Below are 10,908 nucleotides of genomic sequence, written 5' to 3' on the forward strand. Positions count from 1 at the left end.
ACATTAATAGCTCTACTGGATCAACTTAAGACACAAAGAAAATACTTGACATAATTGCTGCAGTTATCCCTGATAACACCAGTTAGTACCATTTTTCTGAATGATGGTGAGACAGAACAGAAAGGGGTTACTGGAACTGAAGGAAACGTGGTATTTCACAATTTAGCTTTTATTTACCCCTCAGTTACAGAGTACTGAATTGTCAGCCCCACCACCAACTCTAGTACCTGAAGCACTCACGTATTAATAACGTTAACAGCAGGACAGGCAGACTCTCAGTTACTGTGCCACTTCTTTCAGAACACAGTAGGACTCTGCCAAGTCAGCATGGCAGTGACTACCACAATAGCTCAATTCACACACATTTTACACTTTTAATCCATATTATTTGATACAAGTATAAAAGTAGAACCAAGTTAAATAGAAAATATGGCTTCATATTGCTACTCATGGGATCAGAAATGTTTATGATTCATTCTTCACAGCATTGAAGTTGTCCTTAACAGCAGAGCAAAAGGCTATGACAGTTGGCCACAGTCAGTAATAACAATCTTTTTAGAGGTCTTCCCATTCTTGGAACCAAAGCTCTCAATTTTTTTCACAACATCCATTCCTTCCTTTACGTGCCCAAAAACAACGTGTTTTCCATCCAGCCTGGAAGAGAAATAAAGGTGTGTTTACTCTGCAACATACAGCTCAGTGAAGGGATGGAAGCAGATCTTCATAGCTGTCACCTACTGATCTACTCCGATTACAGGAAAGAAACAACTGCACTTCTAGTGACAAGAAAACCATTCAGCTAAGGGCTTTAGACATGTTACAAGAGACCAAGGCCTTATCTTGCTGAGATTCTTACTTAAAGCTTTCAGTCTACTCCACAGCACAGAAGAAAGAACGGCTGCTGTATTTCCAACTACAATATGTGAAGGATAACAGTGAGGTAGGCCAGACTGAGCACTCAAGTTACACAAAGCTGTTTATTTTCCATAATGGATAAACTAAACCACAGCCAAAAATAACTACAACACCTATGGATTCAGGCATCTATTCATTAGGTTAATATGCTAGGCTAAAAACATACCACTCTGTTTTTGCAGTGCAGATGAAGAATTGAGATCCGTTTGTATTGGGTCCTGCATTGGCCATTGAGAGAACACCTGGAACAGAAGCAAGTTTTAGATCAGTATAAGAAGCCTGTCATAAACAAAACATTCCCCTCTACAAGTTTAGACTAATAATGGACAGAAGGCATACGTGATGGTCTCCAAATGATTTCTAAATTATTTCTAATCTCAACCTCTTGTCTTTAGCTATTCCCTCCAGCCCAACCTCTCTTCTTTCCACAGCAAGAACTGTAGTAATATTTGAGCAAGCCTTAAGTGTAATTAATATCAGCTAACTTCTACTATGGTTCAACTGTAGCAGTAGTTCCTTGTACTAAGGAGGTAACCATCCAAAGAAGATACTTAACATTTAAATCAGATATTTTTATGCATAGGTTTCCCTTTTTTTCTGGATTTTATTTAAGTTTAAAAGGATGTGCTCGTATTATAGTAGACAGAAGCCCCAGATTGACGTTTATTTTAAAAATATTTATTTACCAGGTCCTACGTGCTTCAGTAGAAAGTTTTCATCTGGAAATCTACTGCCATAAATCGATTTTCCTCCAGTTCCATTATGGTTTGTAAAGTCACCACCCTGAAAAAGAAATAGGTTTTAACATTACTAGTACGCAAGCGCTATATTACACCAGAAGTACTGCTGTCAAAATACACTCACCTGCTCTAATGTAGAAGTAATAAAAACATCAAATTTTCCTAAGTATGTTCATGTGCAGATTTAAAATCATGTAACTTGAGGAAGAAGAAATAAACTAAAAGCAAATTTCTGCTCTAGATATCATTAATATTCTCCAACTGGAACCCCTAACTCCTAAAACAATCTTCCTGCATTACCATTCTTATTCCCAAACATACTGAAAGAAAATCAGTAGTACTTCTAAGAATTAAAAGGCCCTCAAGCAAATACATTACACCAAAATGCATAGCCACAAGCGCACAAGGAGAATTTTGTCCCCATTCCCCTTTAAAAAAAAAATTCTTACTCCTAAGATCTGTCATCACTGTTCACCATTAACTGCTTTTCTCACATAAGGGCTGAGAGCTAGCAAAGCAACAGCACGCAGCCACCTGGGCTCCCCCTCAGCAGGCAGACACATGCACCTGTCAGTGCTGACTTTGCATCACAGAATTGGATGTGCAAGCATCCAAACACATGCAAACCTATAGGTGAACTGACAGATAACTGCAAGACATTCAGAATCTCCAGAAGTCATAATCCAGAACTTTCGTATTTATTTTTGTAAAGATATAATAGAACAGGCCATTCCTCACAAAAACAAGCTACAAATCAGAACTCTATACCATATGCTTTCCTTCAGGACAGCAGAAACCATCACTGTAGGTTCTCACCTACATCATTATCCTACGCTACGTCCAAGGTAGTCCACGCTTCCTCAGCTGCATGTGCTTGCTGGCATGGATGTAGCCACCTCCCTTAGATTACACGTGAAAACTAAAACCAGAAACCTAAACCAGAACCCTACCACAGCAACTCTCAAATCATAGAATCATAGAATCACAAGGTTGGAAAGGACCTATAAGATCATCTAGTCCAACCATCTCCTCATCACTGTTGCCACCACTAGCACTAAACCATATCACACAGCATGTTGTTCAGACGCCTCTTGAACACTGCCAGGGACAGCGACTCCACAACCTCTCTGGGCAGCCATTCCAGTGCCTGACCACTCTCTGAGAGAAATAGTTCTTCCTTATGTCTAATCTAAACCTCCTCTGGTGCAACTCGCGGCCATTACCCCGTGTCCTGCTCATAGCCTGGGAGAAGAGGCCAAATCCCTCTTCACCAAAACATCCCTTCAGGAGGTTGTAGAGTGCAATGAAGTCTCCCCTGAGCCTCCTCTTCTCCAGACTGAACAATCCCAGATCGAAAGGCAGCTCCTGAGCACTGTGCACAACTCACTGGCTCCGCTCCCAGAAACCACTGTACTGGCACACAGCAGTCATGCAACAAACACTGCACGTGATACTCATCTCCATGCTCTCACCTTGAGCAATCTCTTCCGACAGTAACCTTGTATGCAATCCCAGAAGTATGCTTTGCATATCATGTGCTGTAAGGAGGCATCTTAATTACAAGTCATAGCCATCACCTGGATGTGACTGACTCTAATTAGGCATAGTGACTGCCTGACTCACATCACCACCCCATCTCAGTAAGTGGGAAGGCCTATGGATTGGTTCATCTTGAAAATAATTGCAACCCTTGACAATATTTCACTTCTGTAGTGACTACTGAGTACTTCCCAGATGTTAAGTCATCATCTCACCGTATTATCAGCCACCTATGTCCTCATTTCAGGTCCATTTGTGCAGACAAACAAAGTAGACAAGTAAGACCAGATTATACTGACTTCACAAATCAGTGGTACAACTGAGGGTAGGATTTCTGTTATATTTATTTATGACCCCAGCAAGACTGCTAAATCTTGTCAGTTTATCAGCACTTCAAAAGCTGAATTCACATTTTAAAGGCAAGATATCACATTTTTTAAAGCAGATCTGTCCACCTTCTTAGGTATAAATGGGTCACAAAGATGAGGACTTCTTGTTCAAAGAACTGCTTGTTACAAAACAAACAAACAAACGAAAAAAAAAACAAAAACCACCCCAAACAAGAATGAGGGACTACCACAGCCATCAATTAATACAGAAAGCCCATTTGATTTCCAGTTGTTTTCAAAGCCATTCTACAACACAATACTGTTGAAATGGAGCTTTTACCAGGAATTATACAATCCAGTGCACTATAGCAGCAGAACACAGTAAGAAAAGGGCTTCCAAAAAGGCTTTTTTTTTTTTTAAAAAAAAGTTAATATAGGCTTTATTTCAGAATTTTGAAAGGTGTCTTTTAAATCAAAACACAACCATGTTTTGTGATGTTGCCACCCCAAATTTACCCAACGCTTTCTGCTCCATCCTTCCCTCCTTATTTTTAACCCTGAAGCACAATGTTTACTGTGAACAAATTAAGCCATTAAGATTGGCCAACTATTCTCTGAACTGGCTTCAGGTAAGACTGCTTGTCATTCTACCCATAAACAGTTCTCCCAAACAAGTGCCAGTCACCAAGTGTGCCCTGCCTTAAGTACACTGCTATAAAAGCATGAAGCCTTAAGCCAAGTTGCTTTTTCTCCTTTAAAGTGAATCTACACAAGTGAATTTGCATCTACTTGTACAAAACATATGCCAAGCAGCTGCCACAGCAAGATCAGAAATGCAATAAGCAAAAGTGAGAGCAGGGACACTTAAAATGTTACTACTGGTATCACTGGTTCTAAAAATACATCAATAGCATACAGATAATATTAGAAGCAAAAGTAAAACCAATTGGTAAACATTACCTGGCACATAAATGAAGGAATAACTCTGTGAAAGGTGGATCCTTTATAACCAAATCCTTTTTCACCAGTACAAAGCGCTCTAAAGTTCTCTAGAAAAACCAAAGCATAAAACATTATGTTTCTCATATATGATATAACATAGAATCAAACACAGTTAACTAGTTCCAAAGTTCATGAACCAGAAAGGCAGTATCATTGAAATGATCATTTTCATCCTCAAAAATCCTCTGCTGTATAGCTACAGATACAAAGCTGAAGTCTGCCTCAGAGCAGGGTACAAACATAGTCCTCCCCCCACACTGCTGTATCTTAAGTATAGTCCTAAGCCCCATCACTCTGGAATCAAACGTCTCATTTCTTGCATCTTATGCCTTTGCCCTCTACATTAATTGTGTAGATGGCACTTTTTTTTTTTTAAACGATTAATCCACTGGAAACTGAAAAAAGTTTTCAGAACCATGAAATAAGCAGATGAGGTAGGAAGCACCTGGGAAAACTGAAAAAATGAACTTTGTAACCTAGACATGCTGATTTAGTGCACATGGATAAGTGACCTAGCAGTTGACAACCCTGCCTGTGGCAGTGGCGCTGTAATTTGATGATCTTTGAGGTTGCTTTCAACCCGAGCCATTCTGTGATTCTACAGTCAACTAGTGGCAAGGAAGACAAACCCCTGTATAATGGCTGAGAATCAAAATGCAAGGGACACCATCCCTCACACCTACCCTTTCCTTTTTGTGGTTTGATTTTAATAGGAAGCAATTCGTCTTGAAAGATTTATTCACCACTGACAGCCTAACATGGAGTGCACTGTTTTATTTTATAACTATAAAATAGTCATTGCACTATTGCACTACAACTATTTGAAATAGCAGCAGATTATAACCCCACTCATAGCACTGTCTGATAAAGTTCAGTGCACGTTTTCCTATTTAACAAATGGAGAAGGATGATGGAAATGGTTTCCACGAAGCAACAGAACATTCTTCTTCCTATCATTTCAAGTATGAAAATCACAAGATGCTGCCTTACCTGCTGTCTTTGGAACAACATCTGCTTTCAGCTGTAAGAAAAAAAAAAAAATAGAAGTTAGCTGACTTGTCTACATACACACAGAAAAACCTCTGTGTGACAGGCTGGCTCAGCTAAGCTCTTTTGCCCAAACACAAGGTATTGGAAAACACAAGCCACCCAAAAATCTAATGCTTACTCAGTGTGGGCAAGTAATGGCCAGTAATGAATGCCATCCTCTGCTATGCAAATTTGGGCAAGTTAATGATGACTGACTTAAACAATATCTGAAAACAAACATCAGGAGAAACCTATGACAGACCCCAGGGACAAAAGCCCCATTGGTATAACCAGAGCAGTGAGCTCTCCCCAGCACAGTGCCATCTGTGAAACCTTACAGAAAGGAAAAAGAAGAACAGAAATTGCTTAACAAATCTGACTTATGACAGTCAGGAACTTCAGTGATTGCTACACCTCTTTTTACTAATCCTAAATACAAGCACTATATGCCACCTAGAAAAAGCAGCATCAGATCAAGATGGCATACAGGGCATGTAATATCATCTAGACATTTACTAAACCCTACTGATGAAGAAGGAACTTGCCTAGCAGTACTTCTACCTCAGACCATCTCAAACATATGTGTGCAATTAACACATACATCGACGTTTTCCAGGATGAACAAGGAGCTGGGCTCCAACCAAACACCAAATCGTTTCGGAGACATCCTTACGAACCACACTAATCTGTAAGCACGTAGGGACACGGGGGGCAGAGCCACCCCACGCCCACCGCACGGCCAAGCCCAGTTGTGCCCTTAGCACGTCCTCGGGCTCGCCGCCGCTTCTCCGCCACGCAGCACAGCCCGCACCGGCACGCGCGGGCCTGACCTGCGCCGCTGAGCCCCGCGCTCTGACGGCGATGCGGGCTGGCTGTCGAGCTCGCCTCCAGCCTGGCCCGAGCCGCACAAACCCACCGGTTTGCTTAACAGGGAGAACTGAGACGGGGCGGAAGCACACGGAGCCTGACGCTGAGAACCCAGCGCAAAAGGCGCACGAGAAGCGATAGCAGGGGCACGGGACGGGCACTGCGATTCGCGGTGTGGAAGCGGAGTCCGGAGCAGCCGCCCACCCTGACTGCAAACCGCCCCTCGCCCCCTCCCTGCGCTCGGATCCGAGCTCCCGCCGCCTTCCCGCCCTCCCGTGACCTTGCGGCCCGCCATGCCGGCCGCCACCGCGTTCCCTGCCCCGCCTACCTCCAGCACCACGCGCCCTAGCGGCTGGTTGTCGGCGCCCACGTCCAGGTACACCAGCGGGTTGCGCGGGCCCGCTCCGTCCGAGCTGCAGCCGCGGGCTCCGGCCGCTCGCATGCAGGCGAGCCCCGGCCCCAGCAGCTCCCCGGGCGGGCGCACCAGGCGGCGGGCGGCGCTCAACGCCAACATCGACACGCGAGCGGCAGCACAGCCGTAGGAAGCCGGTGTTCCCGCCCCGCCTTTTATCGGCTCGGCAGCGCCGCTGGCGCCGCCGCAGCTATTGGCTGTCCGCGCGCAGCCGCCGTGCCGTTGTCCGGCAGCAGGCTGTGATCCGGGGCTGGTGGGGGGGGGGGTGCTTGTTTAGACCACGTCTGCCTTGGTTATGAGAAATGCTAGCTGATACTTACAGTGAATGCAGATGTAACGAAGGAGCAACCTATTCTAAGCAATAGATATAGCAAGGGGTGTGAACAGCGATGTGCATGACTCTCAGATCACAGAATCACAGAATCACAGAATTGTAGGGGTTGGAAGGGACCTCCAGAGATCGTGTCCAACCCCCCTGCCAAAGCAGGTTCCCTACAGCAGGTCGCACAGGTAGGCATCCAGGCAGGTCTTGAACATCTCCAGAGAAGGAGACTCCACCACCTCCCTGGGCAGCCTGTTCCAGTGCTCCGTCACCTCACTGTAAAGAAGTTCTTGCGCACATTTGTGCATAGGAACTTCCTATGCTGCAGTTTCCGGCCATTTCCCCTTGTCCTGTCTCCACTCACCACTGAAAAGAGTCCGGCCTCGCCATTCACCCCTCCACACCTTAGATACTTATAGACCTGGATCAGGTCCCCTCTCAGTCTTCTTTTCTCAAGGCTGAAATGTGCCCAGCGTCACTGTGTTCAGTGCTGTGGGCTTTAAGGGAGATTACGGAGGAAAATGATAGACACAATATGAGCTTTAGAAACTGTGTCCATGAGCTGTATCTATAACAGACAAGAAAGATATACCTGTCTCCAAGATTGGCAAGCGCCTGTGCCAGGCCGAACGCTGCTGGTGAGGCAGGAGAGCTTCTCTGCAGCACCAGGGCAGTGACAGGAGGAACAGCTGAGCAGGGAATGGTTTCCTGCAGCCCTGCTCAAGGAAGCACGCGTTCCTGGCACACAGGGAAGAACTACTGCACATCATCTCCTGGTTTTTGTACAACGAGTACCAGTTGCCATAAGGTGATTTATTGTGGGTTTCTTTAACAGTAGCCCAATCAACATGCATTTCTAATTGCCTTTTATGCTCTCAGCCACAAGTCCATTTTGGAAAATAGTTCAGTTCACCTAGCAATCAATCTCTGGTGACCGTAAAAAAATCCAACGCTCTGTCTAATGTTGTTTTAATTGCAGGAGCCACTAGAAGCACAAACCAGAATGAGCACTTGGGTGTTAGGTTTTGTGCATACCTGTAATAAGAGACAGTTCAGGCTCGTTATTTAATTAGCAAGACAAAAGATGAGCAATGAAAAGCATGGTCCTTATTTCACACTCTGAACTGTTTTGCTCGGAGTTCTTGGGAGTCTTGATAGGCCAAGCAATGCACTCCCGCACACTTAGCGCTTTGTGAGAAGCAGAACAACTTGCTTTCTTTCTCAGTAGTGTTCTACTTGGGAAGACAGGCTAAATTATTATCTCTAGGACTATGGAACAAAGCCACTAAACCACCTGTCATGTTTTACCTCTTCACAATCAGTGAATTGAAACTTGCACAGATGGGATGTTAAGAACTCAGGAGTTACAGGGGAATCATTTTCCAAGAAAGGCAGAAAAAAAGCGCTTTAAAAAATCTGCCAAAAGACCACCCTGGATCACGAGAACACGAGGCTGAGAGCTAGCTGTGTGATGTGAAAAGGTTTTAGAAGAGTAATGAACAGACCTGTGTGAAGATCTGCTCAGGGTCCTGAGCCTTGTGGGAAAAGGACAGGCACAGCGGGTAGGAGAGGCTTTGGCACAGCCAGAAGCAGCCCGGTGCTGATGATGAGTGAGAGTCCCATCACAACCAGTTTCTTTCTTCAAGGTTTTGGCTAAGCTGGAAGATAAGCTGAGAGGAGGGAAGGAATTTCATGCTGTTATCTGCTATGTGCATTTATTTGTATATGGGTACTAGAGCTGGAGAGATGGTGAAAGACCCTTCCATTATACTGAGTGATTGCAGTGAGAAATTAGATCATACAAATGCATGAAGGGCAAAGAGTAGCCACTCAGTTACATGTATAGATGAGAAATGTTTCCTCTGATGAAGGTTTCATCTTAGGAAACATGAACTTCTCTGCAGCACACTATGTACATGAGAGGGGAGTTTCTCCACATGACTTCATATTAATTACCGACAAATTGTCATACAAGAAAAACCTCAGTCCTCTCACACTCCTTACAGCTATGATTAGCATTTTCCTTTCAGACATTAGGAGTGACCTTGCTTACCTGGAATTCATTACTCAGCCACCCTGCATAATGTATGGAAGCACAGTGCTCACACGTGGGGTCATGTGGTGCTCAGGTGCCTGACTGCTCATGTACCACCTGAGTGCTTGAGGAACATTTATGGAGAGTTCACAGCAGGCTGGCAAGGCATGAGGAACATTACAAGTGAATGCAGAAGAAATGCAGCTCTTTCCAAGTGGGAAGGCATCAGAAGGTCCAGGACAGCCACTCTGTAGATGGGTGTGCAGGTGCTTTGCATAGCTGTGGATGAAGCTACTAAGGGATGGCAAATATTATGGGAGTCTGCCTGTGTTCCAAAACACAGACATTTCAGCCGTAACACAGGAGCTGCAACCTACAGAGAGGTCAAACCTCTCTGGTTTGAGGAGCAGGTAATAAGGTAAGTGTCTGAACTACTTTCAGAACTGGTTCGTTATGCTACTTTATTTTGAACTAGTAGGATGAGGCGGGGGCCTGGGCTGCTTCTACTGAAAATGGAATTGCTCAGGAAATACATCCTGCAGTGGCTTTTTTGCAGGGAGTGGAGGTCAGCACCATCGTATCTCCCAGACTGGTCTGGGAGGCCGTCACAGCACTGGTGCAGCTGGAAACCAACTGTTGGCTCACCCACTTCGACCAGCTCCTGCAGAACCTTTCCTCTCACTGTATGACTCCGCTGCCTGGATCCCATCTCAGTTACATGGTGTGAAACCAAAACCAGAGGAGTACTGATAAATCCTACAATCTCTGCCAAGAACACTAGAAAGGTGTAACCAGATGAAACAAAGGGAAAGAACATCACACTTAACATTTTAAGACTATTGGGGTGGTAATGTGACATTCTAGGCTGAGGTGTGTTTTAGAAGTGAATTTTAGCTGTCACTCAAATGGAACATAGTTGGAGTTTTTACAGAGGTACAGGCAGCAAGGTGCCATACCCCCAGTCCCAGACAGCTCCTCACCGGCAGCACAACAGTCCCCCACCTAAGGGTTTTAATGCTCCTTCCCCACTGTAGTACTTGAACTTCTGGAATAATTTGCTCACAGTTCTTTGGTTCAAATTGACCTCCTTTCTGTTCTTTTCCTCTTCAGAGTATTTAGCAGCTTTCTGCCCAATTATTTTCCTTATTGTGTCATATCTTCATGACCCTTCTTCTCCTCTACTCTGTTCCATAAGTGCCCTGCTTTAATCATCTGTCTGGAAGAGCCTTGAATGTTCCTTAAATTTGTCATGCTTGTCAATCTGAATGATGGCTCTTTGAGCTAAGAGCTTCCTCTGTACCAACTATTCTGCCAGCACTAAACTGATTCTAACAATAATCGTAATTTTGAGACACCTGGGTTTTGGTTGTATAACTTCACAACAGAAGTTGAACGCTAAAAATATGGTGTTAGGCACCATTTTTAACAAAGAACATCCAGAAATGTAGCTTCACTCATGTAATGGCTAAAAGATTCCACTAAGTTTTCCAGTTAACAATTCAGGGACCATCTTCCCAGTGCTGTTGTTCTGATTCCTTTCTACTTTTTTTTGCAGTTTCACTACAGAAAGGATTGCTTACCATAAGCATTAGTGCATTACCTAGTGTGGAAACTGATGACGTACTTAGATGACATAATTACATATGACAATCATCTGAATATGCAGTGTCCCACCGAACTCAGCTAGTCTGTTGTCAAGTGAAAATTAACGTCTGTCG

General features: G+C 44.2%; 1 protein-coding gene across 1 annotated transcript; it reads right to left on the reverse strand.

The window, feature by feature from the left end:
• Positions 1-518: 518 nt before the first annotated feature.
• Positions 519-6,935, reverse strand: PPIF (peptidylprolyl isomerase F; the record flags this gene model as incomplete). The annotated part of the gene is made up of 6 exons (XM_079536566.1): positions 519-654; positions 1,082-1,157; positions 1,602-1,698; positions 4,484-4,572; positions 5,516-5,546; positions 6,750-6,935. 6 exons carry the CDS (start codon positions 6,933-6,935, stop codon positions 519-521), a joined length of 615 nt encoding a protein of 204 aa, XP_079392692.1.
• Positions 6,936-10,908: the final 3,973 nt, after the last annotated feature.

This window comes from Tetrao urogallus, assembly GCF_951394365.1.
Source record: "Tetrao urogallus genome assembly, chromosome: 5".
Lineage (NCBI taxonomy): Eukaryota > Metazoa > Chordata > Aves > Galliformes > Phasianidae > Tetrao > Tetrao urogallus.